General features: G+C 56.7%; 3 protein-coding genes across 3 annotated transcripts; 1 reads left to right on the forward strand and 2 right to left on the reverse strand.

The window, feature by feature from the left end:
* Positions 1-1,480: 1,480 nt before the first annotated feature.
* Positions 1,481-3,402, reverse strand: NCLIV_052990 (Glycosyltransferase family protein, related; the record flags this gene model as incomplete). Its single annotated transcript, XM_003884853.1, has 4 exons — positions 1,481-1,651; positions 2,160-2,219; positions 2,491-2,724; positions 3,286-3,402. 4 exons carry the CDS (start codon positions 3,400-3,402, stop codon positions 1,481-1,483), a joined length of 582 nt encoding a protein of 193 aa, XP_003884902.1.
* Positions 3,403-5,800: 2,398 nt separating this feature from the next.
* Positions 5,801-13,453, forward strand: NCLIV_053000 (hypothetical protein; the record flags this gene model as incomplete). Its single annotated transcript, XM_003884854.1, has 11 exons — positions 5,801-5,852; positions 6,046-6,214; positions 6,242-8,351; positions 8,755-9,534; positions 9,865-10,148; positions 10,493-10,628; positions 11,297-11,338; positions 11,586-11,834; positions 12,258-12,328; positions 12,566-12,625; positions 13,336-13,453. 11 exons carry the CDS (start codon positions 5,801-5,803, stop codon positions 13,451-13,453), a joined length of 4,071 nt encoding a protein of 1,356 aa, XP_003884903.1.
* A 2,501-nt stretch (positions 13,454-15,954) lies between these two features.
* On the reverse strand, positions 15,955-23,290 carry NCLIV_053010 (conserved hypothetical protein; the record flags this gene model as incomplete). Its single annotated transcript, XM_003884855.1, has 8 exons — positions 15,955-16,107; positions 16,713-16,874; positions 17,219-17,299; positions 17,774-17,869; positions 18,700-20,031; positions 20,504-21,145; positions 21,364-21,474; positions 21,686-23,290. 8 exons carry the CDS (start codon positions 23,288-23,290, stop codon positions 15,955-15,957), a joined length of 4,182 nt encoding a protein of 1,393 aa, XP_003884904.1.
* Positions 23,291-25,607: the final 2,317 nt, after the last annotated feature.

Here is a 25,607-nt window from a genome sequence, read left to right on the forward strand (position 1 = left end):
ACGAGAGTTGAAGTAGACACCAGCAGGTATATATATACATACAAGAGGTATAGCCAAACACAGAACAATAACCTGCAGTTTCTCCGGTGTACAGTTCGGCTGCCTGTGGATGTGGCGTTACAAGCCAAGCAGAAAAAAAACGCATTGGAGCGATACCCGTTTCGTGCTCTTGGCAAGCCGCCTCGGGTCGAGGCGAGAGGCCTTTTTTTTCGCAGATCGACCCAAGAAACCACCTTGGAGGCTCTCAAAAACCAGCAAGGAATGTCTCTGCTTTGGACACATCCGTAATACTACAGCCCATTAAACGCCTTGTGTCAAGAGCCCGTCGCAAGACGCTTTTTGACTCGCTTTTTTCGTAGTTTGTTTTAAATTCTTTGCCGCAAAGCGACATTTTCGGGTTAACTTCTCGCGTGGCCGAACCGGTCTTTTGTCGAGCAAACACACACACAGAATGAAAAGAGTCCCCGGTCGTTTGCTTCCTTAGATTATTGAGACCGCCAGGCACGCGCTAGAGGAACGTAACAGCCTCCAGAGAAGACCGGGTATATTCTGTTCTCATTCCCCGTAAACACTATCAACGAAAGGCGGGTATAGCATCTATCTGTGGAGGGTGAAGGCGTCGCGGCAACAGCTTTTCAAGTGAAAAACGCGTATCCTTTACGTGAGCAAAGATGAGGAAAAACGAGGGGAAACCGGGCAGCGAAGACACACGGAGAAACCGTGCCGAGAGGTAAGAGCAAAGCAAAAGAAGAACCCGAACGAGGGAGAACTAATCGACGGAGAGTGCATGGCTCGGGTGGGGTCGAATCGAGAAAAAGGGGAACCAGTGCAGTCTGAGACTCTTGTGTTTTTGGAGAAAATCGGAATCATGAAAAGTACCTCATCCGCGAACGCCTTGAAAAGAACCCGAAGCCGAACATGTCGCCGTCTTTCATGCGTTTCCTCTTGATTGGAACCGTAAACTTCATTCTCGCCTCCGTATTCTTTCCAGGAAACAGAGTGTGTCACGGGTTGTTTTAGACTTCCGTTCCTACCTTATTGCAGCTGCGACTGAAGAAAAATGTGCCTTCCCCTTCTCTCTGCTGTTCAAATGTCCCCGTTGCTTGGACAAACACCTGAAACAAACTCGCGTACTAAAGATCCCCGCAAGTGCGCCGCGTTTTCTCCCAGAAGCGCGTTTCCGTCTCGCGTTCTCGGCCCTCGCTTCGTGAAAACTCCGTCATCTCCTCTCCGATGTGCACACATCGGACGTGCTGCCTAGGCGAGCCTCTGTTCGCCTCTGTTCCTTTCCGAGATGCGTCGCTTCTCCTGCCGTCTCCTCAGGGATGACGTAAATACCAGCAAACCAGCAGCTTTTTGGGCGGTGGGACTTCAAACACCACATAACAGGCTAGACCACACCATACCATTCAGGCACGATATGACGTGGTGTTACGAACCGCTTGACTGGTTCAAAACCCCTCCACCGCGACAGCCGATTTTAAAACATACTCCCCACGTATTCACACTTGGCGAATTTCTCAGCTAGGCGAGGCCACTGAACCAGGAAACGGTCGGCGAAGGGATAGAGGAGACAGCCGGAGAGAGACAGCGACTCGACGCGGCACACACTCTCGACGTAGACGAGGCTGAAGCGCCTGCCTACGAAGAGCTGCAAACAGATAAAACAAACAGACAAAAAGCCCAGAAACGCCTCCAGGCTGGGGGGGGGGGGGGGGGGGGGGGGCAACCAGGAGAAAAAAGGCGCCTGTGTCGGAGACGGTTCCAGCTGCATGCGGAGCTCAAGAAAAAAAGTCGAGAAGAACAAGCAGCGAGACACCACCAGAACGGCCGAAACGCTGCGCTCCCTCAACTGCTGGACCGCCTACAAATGATAGCCACGTTTCAAAACGAAATGTGTATTCATACCTCGACCTAGAAACGTGTATCCATACACCTAACTTTGAGCACGAGCCTCTAGAGAACTGCCGCAAGTGCCCCAGCTACGATGAAGCCACGTAACTTATATTATATATATGTGTATGTGTACAAGTGAATGCTCCCGCAATTCGAAGGCATGAATGGCTCTTTGCGAAGCTCGAAAACGCAGCCGTTTTATGGTGTGTCGAGTTTCCAGCGGCGAAAACGAAAATGAAGAGTGACGCAGCGTCGTCACGTACCTCGCGCAGCAAAGCAGCCACCGCGACGGGAACGCACGTCCCAGGTCCGTTCACGAGCACCTGCAGGCGCATGCGGTTGGACAAGGCCAGCGAACGCACAATCACAAAGAGAACCGCTCCAGAGAAGAAAACATCGAACGCCAAGACACATCCCACAAAAAGCCGGTGGAGACCGCGAGAACACGAAGGCGCGAGGAAGCCCCAAATCCGAACGGGATACAACGCAAGAGAGAGAGACGGTTGGGAGTCGAAGAAGGTCGAAGAGAATGTTCCAAATCCGAACGGGAGAGAAGGCACATCCGGCAGTTAATTTTGCCGAGCCCTTCCTCACCAGGTCTGGGTTTAGTCTCCACACGAGACGGAGACAGAAAAGAAGAGCCTGCACAGAAGAGAAGAAGGACGAGACCCAAGCCTGGCCGACTTCCCGGCTTCTCGGAATTCGCGAAAAGCGGAAACCACGCCGTCTCATCAGCCTCCTCAAGTCGTGCTCCGCGGGATCTCCGTGCACTGCATCTTCCGCCGCGGTGTCGTCGCGTTCGAACTTCTCGTCTGGCCGCTGTGCGTCCTGGAAAAGGAAAGACCGAACGACCAAGGAAATGAGGTGAGCGCTGCCTGTTCGCCTAGGCCTGTTTCTAACGCGTTTTCGTCTGTCCTGCCGGGACAGCACACAACGCGCCTTTTCCTCCCAGCGCACGCTCTCACCCCCGCCACACGAACGTCTTGCCCGTCCTCTTTGCTCCTCCTTCCCTTTGTCCGGGGAGCGTGGGCTTCTCCAGAACTTCGCTGCGCCGCGCCGTGTCGCGGTTTCCTCACGGCTGTCCCTCGCTTGTCTCCAAAACTCCACCGCAGTCCCCTTCTTCTTTGCAGACGCCAAGACACATTCCGCTTCTCTGTTGTCCTCCTCTGGTTGCTCGGCGCTGTGCCGTCCCTTCTGTCTCTCCGTCGCCTGCCTGCGTCTCCTTGTCAACCAGCCGCAGGGAGGTTTCCCGTCCCTCGCTAACCTCCCCTGCCCTGTGCGCTCGCGCATTCGCGCGGCGCTACTTCTTCTTTCCGGCATTTCCGTTGTTTTCTCTGCTTTCTGAGTCTAACTGTGACTTCAGACCCTGTCGCGGGCTTCTGGATTCACCTGAAAAGGCGGCCAGGAGGCACAAGCGAGTTGCCGCAGGCTGGTGGCGTCGGAGTCAGCGAGGAGGAAGTGCAGGCGGAAAAAGCGAGGATTGAAACTCTGGACCAGCCGCAGCATCTCTCCGGTGTGACCGCCTGGGGGGGCGAGAGCGAGACGCGCGGCGTGTTGAGCAGGGGACAGAGACGGTTTGCGAGAAGAAGAAACACTCAAACGTCGCAAAAGCTCCCACAACACCCTGGGTGGGGTGGTCGGAACTTCGCCTCTCGAGAGAGGCGCAAAACACGGGAGCAACGAGGAAAAGACGCAACCGTGGAGGGAAGGGAAAACTTCAACGGGCGCACCACTGCAGGGCTAAAACACGCGAACGGACAACACTCAACCACAGATGTACACTGCGCCTCCGTACCGATACATATATCTGCAGATACAGGTGGGTCAGATGTGTGTAACACTGAAAAAGTACAACATGTATAAACGACCTGTGTGGGCGAGAGCCTCCTGGACACACTGCCTGGGGTCTGTATCCGCAGTCGAGTTGAGTGAAAATCATGAGAAAACGTGAACAGAAGAGACGGAACTCTCTTCTCAGCTTCGGGTTCTCACCTGAGCCGAGAACGACAACTGTCGTCAGAGGCGCATTTGTCTTTTTCTTCTGTGTGTTTTCTTCTGTGTCTCGCCTGGAAATCCGCTCTTCTCGCCACCCTCTCCCTCGTTTGCCTCCTCGCGGTCTCAGGGATACGCGCCTGCTTGCCCATATCGCGAGACGGCAGAGGAAGAGCAGGAAGGCCGCCAGGAAGCAGGCTGAAGGCGAGGTGAACGAAGAGACAGACGCGTCTCCGTCTCCTGCGGTACCGGTCCCGGGTCTCGGGGGCCGAGCAGGGACGGAGGGAAGACGGGGAACGACGGAGGCAGGGGAAGAAAGGAAGGACGGGAAAGAGACAAGGAACACAAGGGAGACCAGAAGGAGAAAAACCAAGAGAGAAAAAAGAGGAGGAAGAGAGGAGAACAGAGACAGCCTGCGGAGGACGAGAGAAGAGACACGCATGGCGACTCGCGTCGACCCTCCAGCTGTCTTCTCTCTCCGATCTCTTTAGGTTTTCCTCCGCCCCTCCCTCTTTCTCTCCCCGTCCCTCTCTCCAGGCGCTGCTTCTCGCAGGTCTTCGACGGAACTGCAAAACTTCGAGGAGTAGCAGCTGCGGAGACGAAAGCGAGAGGATCCCGAGTCGAAAAGGCGCGGGGAAAACGCGAGGCTTGGCTGTGTGTCGTGCAGGTGGAGGTTCCGAGTCGAGGGCGGCGTCGGAAGTCTCGCGTTTTATCGGCGGAACCCCGCGTTTCCTCCCAAGAAAATGGAGCGAAACCCGTTCGCGAATCCGTGTGTCTTGATCAAGACAACTCCCTCGCAACGGCGCACGCCGACGCACTGGGGAAACTGGGTGCATGCAGAATCTCGTCCTGCGTCGGCGGCCTGGTAGATGTAGGATTTTCTCGGCCAGATGTCTGCATGTGTCGCGAGCTTCCAGGCCGCGAGAATTCGCGCATGCATCTTGCACACCTGCAAGCCTCCCTCCTGAATCCTCGAAATCCCTGCAAAGACCTCGAAAGACGGAGGAAGGCGTATGTCCGTGGCCCCAAATCGACGTCTTTCTCTGCATTTGCAGCCTTTACGGCGGCGCTGGAAGTGGAGAGGCAGTGCGTTCGGCTCTTTGTTGCGCCTTCGACGGTTTTTAGAGCGTTTAGGGTCAAGGCAGTCTTTGATCTTTTCTCCTCTTTCACCTCCCAGAACCCGCGAGACCGTGGCGCGCTGAGGCACTCCGCGCTGTGTCTCCGGACGTTTTTCTTGGACACAAGAAAGAGAAAGAGAAAGAGAAAGCAAACAAGCGAGGGACACGGCAAGAGCGGAAGAGAGCGGGGCAGGAAGAGAGCGGGGCAGGAAGAGAGCGGGGCGGGAAGAGAGCGGGGCGGGAAGAGCGCAGGAGGGAGTCTTGACGCAGGGAGGCGTGGCCTCTGAGGCGAGGAAGATTCTGCACACGGAGAGAGTTGAGAACAAACGGGGTCAGGAGACAGGTGAGACGCGGGCCTTCGTCCTCCGGCCCTGTCCTGGAGACTCTGTCGCCTTTCTCTTTTCGTTCTCTCCGGGGCGTTTCTGGAGCCCCTGTTCTCCAGTTTCTTTTGCAGAACGGAGCAAAATGTAGAAGCCTCAACTTCGGCGTCTCCCTGTCTCTGCTTCACTCTCCCGCATGTTCCTTTTCTCCTCGTGTGTCTCCGCGTTTCTTCTTGTCTCTTTCTGTTGTCTCCGCTCGGACTGGCAGACGCTGCATGCCTGGCCTAGATCGTGGCGCGCGTGGAGAGTGCGTTCCGTTTCGTTTTCGCCTTTTCCCCCTCTTTCTCTCCCCGGTTTCGAGGGCTTCCCCAAACCCTCAATTCATCCACTCAGCAGCGCCTGAAGGCAAGCGTGTGCTCTCGTCCTCTCCCTTTTCTTCTTCTTCTTCTTCTTCTTCTCGCTCTTGGGCCCCTGATGCTGAACACAGCGAGACTGGCCGCCTCGCTCCCTCTTCATTTCCTCGACTGTGAGTGGAGGAGCGCTCGCCTTGTTGCACACATTTGACAGGGTAGCTTCTCTCTCGCTGCCTGCTTCTCTGCGCGTTTTGAACCGTCACTCCCCTCCCGTCTTTCGCGGGCCTTTCATCGCGGCCGCGATCTGAGCCTGTCCCCTCTCTGTCTCCCTGCGCGACTCTCTCTGTCTCCCCGCGCGCGAGGAAGGCGAATCATTTTCCCACAGCTCGCCCGAGAGAGCCGGCGAGAGAGGGGCCTCCTGGCTGGCTTCGCCCGCGTCCTCCGGAGGAAAGAAAGAGGCCGACTCTTCGGCCCACGCGACGCTCTCTCAGAGAGTCTGCAGAGCGCCGCGCCGCCTTGCGGTCTGGAGCCTCACGCGCCCGTGTCGGTGTGGGCTCTGGAGGGGACAGTTGAGTCGGGAGAGGCCTCTCGCCGTCCAAAAGATCGGGCGCCGGAGACCGTCCCCGCGTGCACGGGCGCGCTCGCTGTCCCCGGCAGGAGCCGAGACGCCGACGCCTGCCGCGAGCGCCGGACGCTCGCGAGGCGCGGTCGGGTTTTTCGGCGGGAGATTCACGCCGCAGGCGCTGGCCGGCGAGCCGAGGGTTTGCGCGTACGGGGCGATGCAGGGGCGAAGTGAGAAGCGAGGTACCTCACCCTCGCGAGGAAGTGGAGAGAAAAAAGAGGGAGGCAGGAAGGCTGAGTCAGTTGAGAAGGATCCGTGGCTGCCGTCCTCGTCGTATTCCAGTTCCTCATCTACCCAGTCTCCTCGAGCGCCTCCGTTTGGAGGTTTCCAGCGTCCGTTTGCCTTTTCGTCTCGCTCGGCTTCTTCGCAGTCTTCCTTCTGTCGTTCCGGCGCCTTCTCGGGACCTTCCGCTCGCGCTCCTGGTTCTTTTTCTCACTCTTCGCATTCTTCTCATTCGTCTCGCCCCTCCTCGAACCCGTCGAATTCTTCGTCCGGAAATCCTTCCTTCTCGTCTCCCCGTCTTTCCCACAGCTCCAGTTCGTTTTCCTCTTCGCGCAACGCGTCTCCCTTCTCCGGTCCGTCTTCGCGTTCGTCTCGGCCCTCACGCCCTCCTGAGACTTCCGGCAGCTCTGCGTCTCGTCCGCCTTCTTCTTTCTCCTCTTCTGAAGGCCAGTCGTCTTCGAGGCCCAGCAGGCGCGTGTCCACCTCGGGCCTTCCTTCTTACGATCCGTCTTCTTCGAACTCGACTTTCTTTCCTTCCTCGTATTCACAAGTTTCCCACTCTTCTGCCAGTGAAGGTCGCCACGGCTCTCGAACAGGATTTTCTCGCTCCTCGCCGTCCGTCTCTTCTCCCTCCAGTTCGCCTCCCCCCCGGAAAGGCAGGCGTGAGGAGAAGGGGGAGTATTCGTTCTCGGCTTTTCCGAAAAAAACAGAGAGAGGAAACAAAGAGCCGAGCTTCAAAAGAGAGACAACTCGAGGCTCTCACTCGGCGTCTTCTTCCGCTGAGGCGAGGCCGCGCAGTCCCCCCGGCGGGCATGCCTTGCCTCGGGGGGCAGCAGACCGAAGAGACGAAGAGAAGGGGAAAAGACGAGAAGAGGAGAGAGGCAGAAAAGAAGACGAGAGAGGAAGGAAAGAAGACGAGAGAGGAAAGAAAGAAGAAGAGAGGGGAAAGAAAGAAGAAGAGAGGGGAAGGAAAGAAGACGAGAGAGGAAAGAAAGAAGAAGACAGGGGGAAGAAGGAAGAAGAGAGAGTAAAGAAAGCAGACGAGAGAGGAAGGAAAGAAGACGAGAGAGGAAAGAAAGAAGAAGAGAGGGGAAGGAAAGAAGAAGAGAGGGGAAGGAAAGAAGACGAGAGAGGAAAGAAAGAAGAAGACAGGGGGAAGCAGGAAGAAGAGAGAGTAAAGAAAGAAGACGAGAGAGGAAAGGGAGAAGACGAGAGAGGAAAAAAGGAAGAGGAGAGAGGAAGGCTGGACCGAAGAAGCAAGGAGGCAGACGAGGAAGAGAAGAGGCGACGTGGAGAGGAACGAGCGTGGAGAAGTGACAGCACAGAAGAAAGGAGAAGAGGCGATGAAGAAGAGAAGAACGCGGATAAAAGGGAGGAACGGCGAGCGGAAGGTAAACGAGACCAGGCTGCATATCGAGAGAGGGAAGGCGCGCCGCAAGACGCAGCGGCGGAGTCTAACCCAGAAAAAGAGAGAGAAGGCCGCGAGGAAGGGAAGGCCGCGGTAGTGCAGAGAAAAGACGCAGGGAACAGAGATGAGGCTGTCGCGAAATCTGGGGAGAATGGCGCTGGCGGCAACGGCGCAGTCGAAGCGAAAGAGAAGAGCGACGGAGCGGAGGGAAAGAAGGAAAAGGCGAGCGAGAAAACGAGTCGAAACTCCAAAGACAGAGAGCGAGGAGGCCGCAAGAGTTGTGAAGAAAGCAAACGGGAGGAAGGAGACACGCACCACCGGCTGGCTTGGTCTTCAATCATCAGAACGAAGGAGCCCAGAGCACTCTCAGTCAATCAGTGGATCGGCGCGCGCCTTGGGCACAACTTTCATCCAGGAAAGGTCCGTGGAAATAACCGGTTCTTTCTCTGTCGCGTGCATTCGTTTCTCCTCAATCGCGTGGCTGTCTTCCCCTGTCCCCTTTCTCTCGTCTTTCTCCTTGTCTCCTCTCCACCTTCTCATTCTCTGTCACCCTCCGCCCCCGCTCCTCCGGTCGGGCCCCTCCTTGCTTCTGCATGGTGTCTCGGTCTCGCTTTTCCCTTCTGGCTAGAGACCGTCTGCGCAAGGCTCGTTTCCACAGCTCTCCCTTTCCTGTGCAGACTTCCGTTCTCGCTTCCTCCTTTCTGTGTGTGTGCCCTCCGGCTTGTGGCCCCGCTCGGCTGGTCGCCTGGGACTCAGCGGCGGCTCGTGTGTCTCTCTGCATTTCTATCTCTTGTGTCGTTTCTGTTTCTTCTGTCTCTTTCAGATCATCAGCATCCGCTCTCTCCACTCGCCAGGTTCTTCTCTGCAATTTCCCACGTCCCCCGCGCGTCGCCAGCGCCCACAGCGCGGCGGACGAACCTGTCCTTCCTGCTCCAAATATGTCCCGGGAGACTCTGCGTCTCCAATGTGTCGGCGCTGTGGGGCTGCAGGCTTGGGCGCCGGTCCTTCGAGTAGCGGCCGGCGGTCGGAGACTGCTGAGGTCGCGCGCGGGGGGCGAGGGAAGTCTGCGCGGGCGGACACGAGCCCAACTAGCTGCGGCTCCATGACCGCGGTCGGAGGGCAGGACGGGACACCGGAGGGGGCGCCGGGCCCCGGCGAGGGCGAGCGGGTAGGGAAAGGCAAGCACGCGAGAGAGGAGGACCAGCATGTCTGTATGTCGCGTGCCGTCGAAATCGAGAAACCCCACCATTATGAATATTACATTCACTATCGCCACACAAACAGGCGCCTGGATACCTGGCTGAAATTCGATGACTTGCGGCCAATCACGCAGGAGGGGCGTGTCTTGGAGTATCCGGTGCTGGAGAGCAGACGGAGGAAGCGAAAGCGGGGAGACAGAGGAGACAGATGGGCAGAAGAGGGCGAGGACGCGGACGACGAGACAGAGACGAAGCGAAGGAGAGAGGACAAGGAAGGAGTGTCGGTCAGCGATTCAGACGAAGATGAGAGTTGGGAGCCGGAGGCTGGAGCCGAAGGTGAAGACAGTGACTGGGAGATGCTCAACAAACTCGCAATGTTTGACCCAAGTGTACAGTTTTCAGACGTAAGTCAAGGAGAAGAGAGAGTTACAGTCGTGTTTTTGTCTCCAGTTTCTGCCGCGCCCCTCCTTCCACACCTGTGCGTGTCTTTCGCTCCGCGCTTCCGCGCGCTCTGTAGAACGTCCAGTCTCTCTGCGGGGTTTCCGCGCTCCCTCGCTGATCGCGGGTTCCCGCCCCCAGGGGCTCCTGTCTCTTGCTTGTCTGGGTCGTCTCCGTCTTTCTCACTGTCTGTTGCCCATGCGGTGCATGCGGCGCGCGCTCTAACTCCCTATGTGTGCATGCGTTTCTCCCCTTGTCTCCGTTCGCTCTTTCTTTCGCGCACCCTTTTGTCTCAGCACGACGAGGAAGCAGCGAAGGAGCACGAAGGCATGGACCTGGCGACGCTCCAGGCGCACGAAGAAGCGACGAAAATCAAGACGATTCGGCAGATCCAGTTTGGGCCGTTTCGTCTCCACACGTGGTATTTCTCGCCGTACCCCGCCCACGTTCAGGACGCCGAAGTCCTGCACGTCTGCGAATTCTGCCTCTCTTTCTTCCGACACGCCAGCGAGCTCGCCACCCACAACCGAAGATGCATCCTTCGACACCCTCCCGGCGACGAGATCTACCGAGACGGAAGGTACCTCCTGCCAGGACTTTTTTGCGAGTTCGCCGTCCTCGCCTCTCTCTAGCGGTGTTTGTGGCTTTCTTTGCCCCTCTCTCTTGCCTCTCTCTGATTCTGATTCTCTATCTGCCTCTCTCTGATGCTGGTTCTCTCTGTCTCTTTCTTGGGCATGTCTCGTGTACACTTTTGAGGATTCTGCGCGCCACGGCGCGGCCCGGGCGCATGTGCGTGGGGCTCGCAGGCGACAGGGTCGCGGCGTTGGGAGAAGCCGCGTGCGGTTCAGGCAAATTTCGAGCGTAGGTTACTGGTCAGTTCTTGAGTTTGCGCATGCTTTTGTCTCGCGTTCCCTGCTTCTCCAGGCTCTCCGTCTTTGAGGTAGATGGCAGCGTTGCTCGCGTGTACAGCGAGAACCTTTGCTTCCTCGCAAAGCTCTTTCTTGACCACAAGACGCTCCAGTACGACGTCGAACCGTTCCTCTTCTACGTCCTCACTGAGGTACTTCCAGACATCACAACGCTGGAAGTTCAAGTGCATGCCGTACCTGTTCGCCAGTAGACAAATGTGTACATATACGTGTATGTATGCATTTATGTGCATATATATATATATATAGAGAGAGAGAGAGAGAGACAGAGACAGAGACAGAGAGAGGTGGAAACAGGTCTGTGTCGTTGTCAATGTCAAGGTTCGTAGAGTCTGGGGGCAGAGCCACCGACAGTTGACAGCTGGTGGTTTTGGTGTCGCTTCGCTCTCCCCGCTTTGATAGGGGAGAACTCGCGCTTCTTTTATCGAGTTCGACACGTGTGTGCACATCTTTGAATTCCCAGATTCATGTAATAGATCTACGCATGCTTATAAATACCTACATGCATGTATACATGCATATGTGTATGTTGAAGTGTCTGTCGTTTAGTGTCTCCCTGTATCTGTCCGTCTCTCGCCGTGTGTGATGGCCTCGCGTGTTTTGAATGGGGAGAAGATAGCTGTGTGTGCATGTGTCTGTCCACGGGAGCACGCATGCATAAGGACAGATCGGTATCTGAACAGGTTGCGGGTGTCTCGGCAGTGGCGTCTCGTCGGACGAAGCTGTGCGAAGGAAAGAAAAGAGGAAAGATTGCCTCTCTAATCCTTGCGGCCAAACGTTCCCTCTGTGATTGCTCCAGGTCGACCACACTGGATGCCATTTAATTGGCTACTTCTCCAAGGTGCGTTTCCGCATGGATTTTTCCAGTTTAAACGCCTGTCTCGGGATCTCTTCAGCTCCTCCATTCTTCTCCGGGGCGCCTGTCGAGCCTCGAGGTTCTGGACGTGTCTGCTGTTTCGCTTGTTTGCGCAGAAAGCGCGCGCGGCCTCGAATCAACCCCACTGTGTCGTTCTTCCCTACATGGCTTTTTCATGCCTCCCGTGTTCTTTTCGCTCCATGCCGCTCTTTTTTCGCGCCTGCGGGTTCAGGAAAAAATCTCCCTGCAAGCCTACAATCTCGCGTGCATTTTGACGCTGCCCCAGCACCAGCGGAAGGGTTACGGTCGCTTCCTCATTTCCTTCTCGTATCTCCTCTCGCTGCGAGAGAAGAAAAAGGGCGGTCCAGAACGCCCCTTAAGTGATCTCGGCCGCCTCAGCTACGTCGGTTGGTGGACCTGGTGTCTCCTCACGCATTTGGAGAGCGACGAGCAGAAGCGGAAAAGGAAAATTTCCATCGAGGTGGGGGCGAAGACAGTTGAGACGGCCGTGAAAAGGGGGGGAACGATGTCGGGGCGAGGGCGAGCAACCAGGGACCAGGTTCGACCGGCTTCTGCACTAGCCGTCAGAAAACGCCTGCGGCTTCTCTGCCTTTTCTCCTTTTTTTCTCGCCCACGTGAATCTTTCTCCTCTCCGAGGCGTCTCATCTACGCAAAGAGAGACACCGTTTCACCGGCGCATTCAGACACGTGTAAAGGGAGGCGTAGGTGTATCCGCATGGACGCGCATTTTCCCACCTGTGCGCCTGGAGAAATCAGTACTCAAAACATCTATATATACATATACATATATATATGTATATGTGTGTGTGTGTCTCAATGCACAGATGCATGTATTTTTTCCCACTTTTTTTCTTTTCGGTCTTGCCTGATGCTGTGTGCTTAGGATCTCGTTCGGAACACAGCAGTCCGCGAGGAAGACATCCAACGGACTCTCGAGGAAATCGGCGTCCTCCGGTGAGGGTAGAAGGAGGGCGAGCGAGAGAAAGGCAGAGCTAGCCGAAAAGGGAAGAGCGAGACAGAGAGAAAACGCTGAAAAATGGGAATCCCGGTTTGCGACTTCAGGTCTCCAGGCAGCCACGCCGTGCTAGTCCTCGAAGGCGAAGCGCCGCAGTGTGAAAACAGCCCAGGAAAGAGCCATGTGTTTGCTCTCGCTCTCTCTCTGTGTTGCGTCCTCCGATCTTCTCTTCCCAGATATGTTCAAGGCCACCACCTTCTTCTCCTTCACCCGGACCTGGTGAAACATCGGCTGAAGTACGTGCAGATGGTTTGTAAACATGCGTGCCGTTCCTGATTAGTCGGGGGTTATTATCGGAGCTTCGAGCGTTGAAAAACCGAGGCGCTACCGCACTCCGAGACGGGAACCACCGTCGAGGTGCTGTGCCTGAGCTGAGGTGCCGTCGTCTCTTGTCTCGAAATAGTGAAACAAAGGGGACCTGAAGCAACGGGAGGAAGGCAACCGGAAGACAAAAGGAACGGAAAGGAGGGAAACGAGGCGAGAGAAGACTCTTGTCTCGGCGACGACCGCTCTCAGGACAATGGGACGCATCATATTCGCAGCTGTGCAGGCGTCTTCTCTAGTTAGTATCGGCGATTGCAGTCATCCACATATCACGTGTAGAACCGATCGATGAGGAGTTTAACCTTTGTAGCATATTGCGCGCATCGAGGGGATCAGTCAGGGTAGTTCCGTTCAACTTTGCCCGCCTATGCATCCCAAGTTTTTGTCGTGGACGACCCCAACAAGATTGCCGCAGGCCGCATTCGCCACTGTGGGGGATGTGTTCCACCTTGTGTCTTCCCCGTTTCTCCTTCCTGCCGCGTTTTTCTGGCGTACCTCCACATCCCCGTTCTCCATTTCCCTCGCCGGCGTGCTGTCGCTCCTGCGGCTTTCGTCTTTTGCCACGTTTCTTTCTCTCGGCGCATGGGTCTTTCGTGTACTGTGCGATATGTGCTTGGCGCAGAGAGGCGGGGTCGGGAGGCGTCTTGGTCCACGGCGAGAACCTGCGATTCGTTTCTTACCATCGAACGCCGCCGGCGCCCCGTGAGGCGTTGCCTGTTCGGAGAGCAGAAGAAGACTAAACGGGAAACGGGGAGACACAGAGTCCGGGCACAGACTCTGGGCACACTGGAGACAAGAGCCAAAACCGTAGACACCGACAGATCTTGAGGCAGCGAGGACGAAGGCAGAGAAGGTGTAGAGAAGGAAGAAGGAGAGACAAGGAAGCTAACGCACAACTGACGGAGACGAGAAGCTCGGAAAGATGCAGGCCTCTGCGCGTTCGTCGGAGATGAGTAGACGCTAAACAGAGAGCGTGAGAGCGATCGAATCAGGAACCGAGGCGAAGCGAAAAGATTCGTCGACGAATCCGCGAAAGAGAATTCGCCTTGCATGTGCGCAAAAAGCAAAGAGACGACAATTGACAACTGAACGACGCATGCGCGCGCCAATGTAGGACACAGGGACACACTCGCGGTCCAACACCCCTATGCATATGCACATATATGTACATGTACGCATGCACATGTCTCTAGGACAACTGAGGAAGTGTGCCTTGGGACATCCGCCGTCGACTATATGCGCACTTGAGACAGAGTCGTTGTCTGAACGCCTATGGGCAAATGTATTTATGTAGAGGTAGTTGAGGGTGAGGGCTCTTTACCTTTGCGGCGATGTGGGGATGTTTGCGTATGCGGAGAGGTTCAGGCGATAACGGTGCGTCTGTGAGAGTCCGTGTCTTCCTTGCTTCTCAGCTTCCAGTGAAGCATACCCTTCTGTCTCTCTAGCCCAACGTACGTATATAACGATCTATCCATTTATATATATATATATATATATATATATATAGCTGTGTGTTTGTAGATATTTTTGATGTCTGCATGCGTCGCTGTGTCTATATCTCGTGGAACCAACCAGAAACGGGCTCGGTTCTTTCTCCTGCATTTCGCTCCGTCTGTGTACTTACTTGTGCAGCTTCCTACGCATGTACATATATATATATATATATATATGAACGTATATATTTAGATGTGAAAAAGTGATGTTTGAAAGGGACATGGTAGGTTTTGTGTGGGAATCAGTGAGGGCGTGGCTGCGGCGGGGCGGCGAGGCCAGGGACAACCCTGAGGGTCGCAGTTTTTAAAAGTTGTCGGAGGAGAAAAACGGCTTTCGTGCAACTGCAGCTGCGCACTTCTCCGTGTACATGTGTTTTCACCTCTCCTCGATTTTCATGCATGGATAACGCCAAGGGAGCAAAGCTGCCAAGGCGCGATCAAGAGAGAGTGGAGCTATGGAAAAAGGAGTGACAAAGTGAGAGAAAAGCAAGGAAGACAAAAGAAAGGGGGTTACGACTTGAGGGGGGGGAAGAGGGTAAAGAGCGACGTGCAAGAATTGGTGGGGGGTAATCAGGGACAGGGAGAGACAGAGGCGTGAGAAAGGCGAAACACGAAACGCTCGTCGCGTCTACCAGTCACTCGTCTTTCGATGTTTGGCTTATGCCTCTTTGTCTTCTTTTTCGTCTCCCGTTTCCTTCTCTCTCCATGGTGTTTCTCCATCGTCTCCTCTTCTCTTCCACCTTCGTTTTTTGGGGGATCTCAGCTTTTTTTTCTCGAGAGAGTTTCCGTTCATTAGTTCTCTCGCTGGGTTCGCGCGCCTCTCGTCCTCACTTTGTGGGCGCTCGATCGGTCGAGCCCAGTGGCACAGAAGCGATGTTGCTAGTTTCTCGTAAAGACATTGTCTACGTTTTGACGCAAAGACGCCTGTCTCGACTTCGCCCCGGTTCTCGGCTAAGAGAACCTTTAACAGGGTGACAAAAGACGCTTTAGGAAGCGGAACAGGAGGTGCGACGGGTCTCCTCTCCCCCGCCCTCCGACCGCGCATGGCTGAAGAGGCTCCACATCGACACGTACGCAATACCGGTAGAACCCCACCTTGCCAAAATATCTGCGCACACTGAGTACGTGATTTATCCACACGGAGAACAACGAAGGCATACAGAACAGTGTGTGTCGACAGGACAACCATGCATGCACGGGTGTATCTGTCTCGGTGGCCGTGGCGGTGTGTGTCTTTTTTTTTCTGGGAAAAGGAACAAGACAAAGAGAATGATCGCTCCTGCATTTGAGTGACTGCCACAAGTGCTACGAAAGAACAATGGAACGAACGCCGTGGGCGTCGGATCGGCAGACAAAAAGTCAAGCAACTTCTGCAAAGGTTCCCCAAAACACATTTCACAGTCTAATTTAACTTGCGCACGTACAGGTGTATGCATGTACAGACACCGGTGCAAACGATTTTTCCCCGGCACTGCATAATCATTGAAACCCACAGAAAGGCGCGCATTTGCATCCACTTTTCTCTATATCTCTACTGCTGTATATAGGCGTATGGCTGTGTATCTACGTCGCCGGATTTGCAGGAACACGGATACTTGAAGGCACGAGAGATAGAGCCAAGAGGTGAGTTGGTCGTAGGTGCTCCTCTTTTAGAGATGTGACAACAACCGAAAGACGGGGCAAAGAAACAGTGAACGCGTAACCTCCTTTCCGCACGTTTCCTCGGTCAATCGCTGCATTTGTCCTGTCTACTCGATCCGAATACACGACGCCTGCTCGTCGTAGTCGATGAGAATGGGACCAAACTCGGCAATGACGCCTCGGCGGTGACGCTCGACATAACCCTGAAACGTGTAAGTGGGGCGCGAGACTTCGAGCGGCACAGCTTGCTTTTTCTTCCCCTAAAAGATACGCAAAATCGCAGCCTGACGCAGAACGTGAAGAGCCACCGAGACAGAGCGCCTCAGACCCGGAAGGCTCCACACACAAAGCAAACCTACACGCTTCCAGGGACATAAAAATTAGATTTGTGCATGCATGCGGAGGGCGAAAGAAATGCTTGCATCGCTTTTCGGTGTGCACGCCCTGCAGATCTCCGGACGAAAAAACAGGCACCCCTCTCTTCAGTTCACCCCAAGATTTTGATTCCACAAATCCGCATTCCCTACAGCCAGCCTGACTTCATTCAAGGGTGTTTTTATACATATTTATGCATGCATATACATATATATATATATATATATATATATATCCACATGCGCCCGATACATCAATGCCTCCACCAACACCTCAGTCTACCTATCTGTCTGCTTACGCATACATATATATATATATATATATGTATACGTGCAAAATGGACCCGTGGAGCTCCGTGTATGTGGAGATCTGCGTGTACAGTCTCTTGTTCTCTCTCTTCTCTCTCTCTATCAGGATGGGGTTGTGGGATGGCCGCAGTGGAGTGTTTCCGTTTTTTCCAGGTAGGCGCGTTTGTGTGTCGCCGCCTTACCACGTTCTGCGAGACAGTTTCGATCTGGTAGTTTTTCAAGTCGGCGACGGTGAAGAGCGTGATTTTGTCTCGAGGGCGAACTTCGATCTCCTTCCCCAACAGAACGACGTTCGTGTACCAGCTGTCGCACTGCTGCTCGAACACCGTCCCAAAGTGTCTCCCCTGAGGAAAGGCAGAACCGAAGAGAGAGACAATCCTTTAAATGGAAAAAAACGTCTGTCAGCTTCGGATTGTTGCAGGAACCGTTTTTACTCTAAAACAAACTTTTTTCTGCGGGATCGTGTTTCTGGAGACAAGACGGGGGGGGAGCACTGTGTGTGGCACGAGCGCGGGCGCACGCCGTAAAAAACCTGCGCAAAGAGAGAAGAAAGAGGAAGATCGCGGGACGCGCAGACAGGAGAGAAAACCGGGGGGGGGGGGGGGGGGTTGGGGGACTTGATCTACGAGAGAGGAAAAAGCTGAAGGAAAAGACAGGGATTCCTAGCGAAAAAAAACACGACACATACCGGTCGAATCTCGACGTCAATGGCGGCAAGGAAACCCGCAAATTGGCCTTTTCGTGTAACCGTGAACTCCAGTCGTCGCCGCTGAGCAACCGCCCGAGACACACAGAGACACACAAGAGCGATTTCTTGGCATCTGTACAGACGAACACGCAAGGGTTTAAATGTGCACAGAGAGAGAGAGACAGAGGCAGCTCTTCAGGAAGAGGCGCGCTTATCTGGATTGAGGGATTCGACAATCCGGTTTCCGATCGCCTGGACAGGGAACGGGAGAGCACGAGGCGCATGCAAAGCTCTAGGACCCTGAGAAAAAAGATTGAGCCCGCCACAGGATTACAAGAGGGCGGCACCTCCGCGGGGAGACAGAGGCCGCGAGAAACGAGGCCTCGGAGGCGACGTGGGCATACTGCGGAGGCGTGACGAGACAGGAGACTGAAGGAATGAGAGAGTGTCGAGAGAAATGTGACAGACAGGCGCAGAACACGACAACGAGAAAGACAGAGGCAGACGCAAGGCCGGTGACGCAGACGCGCAGAACGCCAAAGCGATGCTGTATACCTGAAGCATTTGACGGTCCATGGGCTCTTCGAAGCGCAGCTGCTCCATAGGCAGGAGGCTGTCGCAGAGAAGAAGAGAGGAGAACTGCAGGCTAACCTAAGAGAGGCAAACAGAAGAGGAGAGACAAAAAGGCAAGATAAGAACGGAGACGGAAGGACTGTGGAACCTCGGAGGCAAAAGACGAGAGGCAAGACCCAGGTATACCGACGCGCTGGGGACGGCAGCGATAAGAGAGATGCCAGCAGCCACTCCAGAAGGGGATAGAGACAAATTGCAAACGAAGAAACGCGGATCGGCGCCACGGCGAGAGACGACATGGAGGCGACGCGAGGGGAAAAGGCCGAAGAAGAACGCGTCTTACACTTTGGAAGAGTCTCCTCCTGGGAGAGAAGATAGTGCGTTCCGGATGATCTGTGGCCTGCGTCAAGACACCAGGGCGTGTGGACAAATCTCCATGCGTCATTCTCATTCCGTACGCTCTCCATATATACCTCCTCCCTACGCAACGCCGCAGCAGCCAGAACCCCTCTCGTTCCTCGCCCGTCGCGGTTTTTGTCTCTCCACACACGCACACACAGGGGACAGGGTCATGGCGCGATGGTCCCAAACGACGCCTGCAAAAGGAGAAACGCGGCCCCTTGCTGGAGCCCAAGACTGGCGAACCGCGCGGTCGCTTCGCATTGCTACATAGGCGAGTTTTATATACCTCCACCGAACTAGGTGAGATGGGCTCCTTTTTGGATTGCCGTTCACTTTGAAGCAAGACACGGAGGCGTTAGGCGCCGCCAAAACCCGTCCTGGAGACCCTTTCTCCACGAGCGCGAACTGCGGAGGTCTGGCAGTTGCCTTCCTGTGACTTTGAAAAAACGCCAGGGACTCCCTCTTTCACCAGCCCTCTCGCCTTCGTGTCAACTCGTTCCTCGCACCTTGTACGGGACGTTTTCCCTCGTGGGAAAGGCACAGGGTGCGACGCAGGTCGTCGCTGCTGTGGGGATTGACTTGGGGCAGTAGCCGAGTCTGCGCTGGATGTCGAGGTAGACATCCGCAGCGCCTTCTTGGGAGGCGAAGTCGCCGAGAATCTCGTGGATGATCATGTCGTAGTAGCAGGGAAACGAAGAGGGCGAAGACGGAGAAGGCGACCGGGACGGGGACGAGCGCGAGAGCGAAGCGGCCGGGAAGGCTTGGCCAAGTTTCGGAGCGAGATGAGGCGGCGGGAGCGGGAAGAGTTTGCTGTAGGTGCTGTGGATGACGAGGGGGTCGGGCCGTGAAAGCGACGGCGGAGAGGCAGCAGAAGGCGGCGAGGCAGCAGAAGGCGGAGATTTCCGTCCTCGCATCTGCGACGCTTTCTGCAAAGACGAAGACGAAGACGCGTGGGGCGAGGAGCGCCAGCCAATAGATAGCATGTCTGAAGAGGACGCGGGCTCGGCGGGAGACGAGGGTGCTTGAGCCCTCGGGGCTGGAGAAGACTGGGAGACAGAAGAGCCAGGCGACAGCGTGGGAAGCGAGGCTGCGGTCGGGGCCAGGGCAGCAGAGTCAGCACCGTCCCCACAAAGCGATTGAGGCAGTGGGGAGGACGGAGAAGGGAGAGGCGGGGGCTGAAGCAGCGAAGGGAGAGTCGCAGGTGCGGCAGCTACGGAAGAAGAGGCGGACGACAGGTGAGTGCCGGGGACAGAGTTCGACGGGGCGCCTTTTGCGACAAGAGGAGACGCGGAGGCAGAGGGAAGGGAGGCGGGAGGGAGAGGTAGGGAAGAGCCTTCCTGAGAAACGGACGAGTCCGGAGAAAGCGAAACGCTCAAGGGGGAAGAAACCGGAGAAGCGGCGAGGTGAAAAGAAGATGAAAGCGCGCCAGGTCCGGTGTCCGTCGGGACGCCCGCGGATCTCGTCGCCGGCGCAGAGGGACCGGCTGCCTCGGAGTCAGGCGAAAGGTGCGAAGAACGCGAGGAAACCGACGCGCTGGAAGGCACGGAAGAGAGACAAGAGGAATGGCGAGACAGCCCGACCCGCTCGGGAACCAAGCCTGGAGAAGCCTCGAGTGCAGTCGAGCCAAGGACGGCGGGAGCGACTGTGAGCGAGGAAGGAGCTGTCGCGTGACCCGCGGGTGCCGGAGAGGAAGAAGACGAAAGAGGAGAACGTTCTGAGTCCCGCGGAGGGGCCGCGCACGAGGTGATGCCCGACGCTTGCCGGTACCGACTGGAGCTCGCATTTAAGCCGAACTGTCTCACAAAAGAAGTCGCGAGCGAGGCCGAAGTCCTGCTGACCTGAACGAGAGACGGGAGACGCGCACCTTCGGTTCGACCCCAAGAGAGAACGCGGAGATTTGCCAGCCGCCAGAGACGCGCTCCGAACCAGCGAAGACTACGTGAGGAGCGGCAGATGTGCAAGAGTGAAATGAGACAGCGTGGCAGGCGCGAGAAGGAAGGCACCAAGCATGCGTGCGTCTCTCAAAACCCAGTGTACCGTAGCGCTGTCGGGCCACGGCGGTCCAGCGCCCCGACACCCATCTCTCAAGTCCGACTGCGCCAAACCGTGGAGAGAGAGCGGTATGTCTCCTGTCTACTTCGAGCCCCCTGCAGAAACACGTGGTCTCTGGAATGTGTGTCGCCTCCGATTTGTTCTCGAGTCGGCCGCGGCCCGAACCCCTTGCTCCCCTACACCCGCCACGCGGCACACAGGCTTCTGCTTGTCTCGCGGATCTCTGCGTTCACGGGCTGTTTTCTTCTCCCTTCTCACCTCGAGCGCATCGACGTACTCGGCGCCTGCCTTGATTGCGAGGACGGCGAGGAGGGCGATCGGCCCCGTCCCAATCTCGAGCACGCGCTTCCCCTGGACATACGTCCGACCTCTCTTGCCGTGGACGCTCCCGGCTTCGTCTTCTCCCATTGTGTCGGTGCACAGTCTGTAAGACTTCACGTCGACAACGCCGTCGTCTTCCCGTTCGCTCTCTTCATCCGCGTCCGCGCTGTGTGTTCCCGAGACACTCGCAACCTCCCCTCTTTCGTCATGGCGCGGGGCGTTGCTCCGTCGCCGCTCATCCGGCCGTTCCACCTTCGCTTCTCCCTGGATGCAGCCTTCCGTCCTCTCGAGCCCCTCGCACCTTCTCGCCTCTGCCCGGCCGCCTGCACGCTGCAGACCTCCACCAGGTGCGTCGGCGTTCTTGTTCTCGGCTTCTCCACCCTCGCTTCGATCTTCCCCTTCTCGGACTCCACCTTCTCGAGGCTCGTCTCCGCTGCGCCCACCTCTGGGGCTCTCTGCGCCCGCCGACGCATGCACTTTGCGGCTCTGCGCGAGTCGCTCGGCTTCGCGCAGATCCCAGCCTCGCCAGCAGATCGCGTTTCGGTAGTACGTCGTTCTGTCTTCGTCCTCGAACATGGCCTGCATAGGCAACCACACAAACGCGCGCCACGCGACAGACGCTCGCGCGAGCGCACACCGCTCCCTATGGTCGCACGAGAGGACCCGAGAAGGAAACACCGTCTCTGTCTTTGCGGCGCAGATGGAACAAACCGGCAAGTCCCAAGACAACCCGAGACGCCTGTCTCGACGCGTCCCATCCTCAACGTGGAAGCAACCTGTTTCTCCTCTTTCGTTACCTGGTGATTCTTCCAGTCGTACTGCTTGCAGATGGTGAGTGACGACGGGGCCTCGCGTCGGAAGCACGTCGACCGTGCGATGCCCTCCGTCAGGAACGACTGAATCTTGTCCTGGTGGCGGGCAGGAAGAACAGACAAGGAAAACCCTGATTCTCTCTCTGGTTGCTCTTTATCCCTCTCTCCCTCCATCTCACTCACTACCTCTTTCTCTCTCCGCCCTGTCTCTGTCCCCCTCACTACCTGCTCTCTACCTCTCTCTTGATCTGTCCCTTTCTCTCGCTCTGCATTTCTCGATTCTCTTCCTCGGTCTTTGCTGGCTTACCTCATAGGCGGCAGTTGCTTTCCATCGGTTCCGAGCAGAGACTTCTGTGAGTTCGACGCGAAGGAACGGCTGGTCAAAGCGCTCGAACGACTCCCGCGGAAATCCGCCAATGACGTCAGCGGAAACCCTGCATGTGCCTCTGTCTTCGCTCGCGTCGCCCGAGCACGGCGAAGACGAAAGCGAAACGCTCTTCGAGTCGGAAGGCGTTCCCCTGTGCGCCTGTCGCCGTGCATGCAGCTGACCTCTCCTTTGGAAACACGACGACGGTGAAGAGGAAAGGAGCGAAGGAAGTGAGGGAGAGTCCGGCGCCGAAGCCGAGCAAGACCGTCCTCTCTTTCCGGAGCTCTCAGCCTCTCTTCCGTGCCGGGTTGGCGCATGTCGCCCCGCAACTGAAGCCCGGGCTTTTTCGGCAGAACGGTCCTCCTCGTTTGTTCCCCTTGAAGACGGAAAGGAAAGAGTGCTGCTGCCGCGTTTCGAAGAGATGCTCCCGTCCGATCCCGTCTCTCGCTTCCTCTTCTTCATTCCTTCCTCTTCCCCCGGCGTGTCGTGTCGCCGCGTCCCTCTCCTTCCGGCCTCTTCCTTTCTCTTCTCTCTCATCTCAGACTCAGTTTCTGTGGCAGCGCGATTCGACAGAACTCCGTCTCTGCCGCGAGCTGTGCACCGGCCACTCCTGGCCTGGATCCCCCGTTGCCTTCGCTCACTGCTTGCCTCCGTCTCCAGTTCTCCAGACCTCGCCGGTCGCGTCCTGATCTCACGTGGCGGCCTTGCACGGCCTCTCCCGTCCATCGCTTCTCCGTTCTCTTTGCTTGCGTACTTTGTGCCGCGTCCTTCGTCCCGGCGTTGCATGCGTTCGCCGGATTCGGACCCCAGCCAGTTGCGCTCCCTCTCGCCTCGCCTCTCCCACGGCTTCGGCGCTCGAGATCCTCGCTCTCTCAAGGCGTAGCCCCGCGGTGCCAAGCCGTGCCTCTCGCGCACAGCGTCTGCTCCGCCTGACTCGTTCTCTCTCTGATTCTTTTCATCGTCTGCTGCTCCGTCTGCCGTCCGCCTCTTTCGTGCAACATCGTCCGGACTCTCCATTTCTGCCTTCGTCCGTGAGGCCGCCTCTCCTTCCGTCCCGTCCAACCTTTGGGTGGCTGGCGCGTCCTCTGCGTTCCTACTGACGGCCCCCTTCCTCGCTCTCGGCGCTTCCGAACGGGTCTCACCTCCACCCTGTAGCTTTCCTGTCCTCGCCATCGTCGCCTGCTTGACACGATCGTCTTCGCCTTCCCTCTCCACTCTTGGCTCACCGGACCCGTTATCCTCAACGTTCTTCGCCTCTTCGCGCGTTTCGCCGCTCTCCTCTATGTCTCCTGGGTCTGCCGTTCCTTCTTCCCGCTTCTCTCGGTGTTCTCTCGTTTGTTTCCGCGTCGTCGGTCTCTCAGTCCCTCCTACTTCCTGCGCTGCCCAGTGCTCCGCCGGAGATCCGTCCACACCGTTCGTTGTCTCCTTCCCCCGCTCTGCGTTGCCCGGAACCGCCTGGCGTCGCTCTTGGTTCTGGCCTCGGTCCGCCCCAGTGTCCTGCGCGTCGCGCCCGCCTCCGGCAAGGTCTCCTCCGCCCAGCCCCATCTTTGCTACCCTCCCGTGTCTGTTCCACTTCGTCTCCGCTCTCTCACTTCCCTGGTGTCGCCTGCCTGGTCTGCCTTCCTGTTCCTCCACGTGCCTTCCTCTCCGCCCCCGTGCCTTCGTCCCACCAGCCTTTTCGTGTCTGCGGGCTGACGCAGCCAACTATCGAACACCACGCGCCCGTTCCTTCTCCTCGCCTGTGCACGCCTCTGTCCGATTCCTCTCTCTCCGAAGATTCCCTTAAGCGAGGTTTCCGTGTCCCTTTCTTCTGGTCCTCTCGCACTGTCTCTCCTCTCCCATGGTGGTGACTGCGAGAGCCGATGCTGCCCCGTGATGCGTGTCAAGGCGGTCACGGAGAAGCCGTTAGGCAGGCTGAGAAGGACGATGGACCAGCTGAGTGGTGCTGATAAGGGTTTGGCCTTTGTTAGGATATCCCGGGTACTCCGCAGAAGGTGAAGGAGAAAGCAGAGGTGGAACTATCTTTTCTCGACCGGTGGGGCTGCACAGCATTCCGGACACACAGATGCCGATACGCGGAGCACTTGGAATGCAGAAGGCGAGACGAAGAAAAAAAGGAAAGGCAAGAGGCTGTAGAAGGGAAGACTCTTCCCCGTTTGCCCGGCGACCCTGCCCCGTGGGGCGGTGTGTGTACGGAGGCCGGACGAATCGCACGCCGGGAGGAACACAGAGGCAACTGCTCGAGAGGAGCAAAACCAGACAATGAATCCGAAAAAACCAGCCGGTGAGAGGTTAGGCCTGCCTTTGAATGGCCGGGGAGCAGTGGCAGAGGTGGGGAGCAGAAGTGGAAAAATCGACACACGGCTCCTGGAAATTCACCGGTGTCCGCTGCGCGCTCGGTGTACAGACACACCTGAATCACTACGGTGACCATTGCGGTCGAGTTCTGATGGCTCCACAAAACAACAGTAGAACCAACAAAACGGGAAGATCGTTCGTCCCTCTTTCCCCGAAAGGGAACGGACCCATGGCGCTTCTCTCTTTCGGCAGTTCCTGTCGACTTCGTTGTGCTTACTTCTTTGCGCACACCCGCTCTGTCGTGTCTCCCGTGCTAGCCGTCTCTTCGAGTTTTCTTGCCAGCTGAACGCCCGCTCCAGTTGCGGTTCGGAAATAGCACGCCCGTACCCGCCGCCGCTTACCCAGCCTGAAAGGCAAGTTCATATTATAGGCAGTGAAGAAATATCAACTTTCCCCTTGCCTCCCAGCTGGTTTCCTGTGTCGCGGTTTTATCGTCGCCATCACTCTCCTCGCCCGCCTTTTCTCTGGCCCAAAATCGGACGCGCTCGGCTGAAGAGCCTCCCGAAGCGCCTCTCAGTCGCTGGCGGTACGGCCAGCAATTCCCAGCTCTACGGCGGCCTCGCGTGACCATCCCCCAGAACAGTTACGGGTGATGTTTCCTGCTCAAAAGGATTTCGGACTGGAGGCAGAGCTCGACGCAGCCTGACAGACGAGGCTGTCGGATCCGATCGCGGGAAATTTTGCTTCCGTCCCGAGGCAGCGGCTGCAGCTGTACCCAGGAGCCAAGGGAGCACGGCGGCGCATGTAGAAGGCACAGGAGCCGCGACAGCAGTCACCTGTGGACGGGCGTGTCAAACGCAGCGACGACACGTTTCTGCGAAAGAAGGGGAGAAAGAGTGTGCGGTATCTGGAAAGTGTTTAGAACAGAAAATCAAAGGGAAGCTCCAGCACAAGGCGCTTGGTCAACGGCAAGGCGAAGTGTTTTCTGCGAAGGAGAGATTCCGCGGGAACCCCCTCGAAGCTGAAACAGCAGGACAACCGCCAGAGAGAGGAGCACATGCAGAGAGTGGTCAAAATCACGCTCCTTAATACAGCCGCGAAAAGCCGGAGGGAAAATCCGCTTTCTGGAAAGCCCTTTTTCTCGTGCGCCTTTCCTGAATCGACGGTGCTTCCACATATTTTTTCGCTTTTTTAAGTCCTGGAGGGCAATTTTCCTCTCAAAGAGTCTCGGATTCATCCCTCGATTTCCTGTGGCTGGTCCGCGCGCCACGGCGCTGAGACCACCAGATTTCTTCCTGGTTTCATAAGGCTTTTGTTGTATGCCTCTATTTCTCAGGCTGGTCTTTCCCCCCTCCTCGCTTCGAGGCGGCCACGGGGTTTTGTGGTCTCCATCGTGGAGTCGTTAAAACCGCCTGCCTCGCCGTCTCCGCGCTGCCCCCTGAATTTTTCCTTCCCGATTCCCTGTCCGTTGTCTTCCTCTTGTCTGCGCCTTTTTTCCGTCGCCTTCTATCCCGTTTTCTCTCCAGCTCTCCCTGTGTTTCCCTCCCTTCGCCCCGCGCAAACC

Source organism: Neospora caninum, chromosome X (genome assembly GCF_000208865.1).
Source record: "Neospora caninum Liverpool complete genome, chromosome X".
NCBI lineage: Eukaryota > Apicomplexa > Conoidasida > Eucoccidiorida > Sarcocystidae > Neospora > Neospora caninum.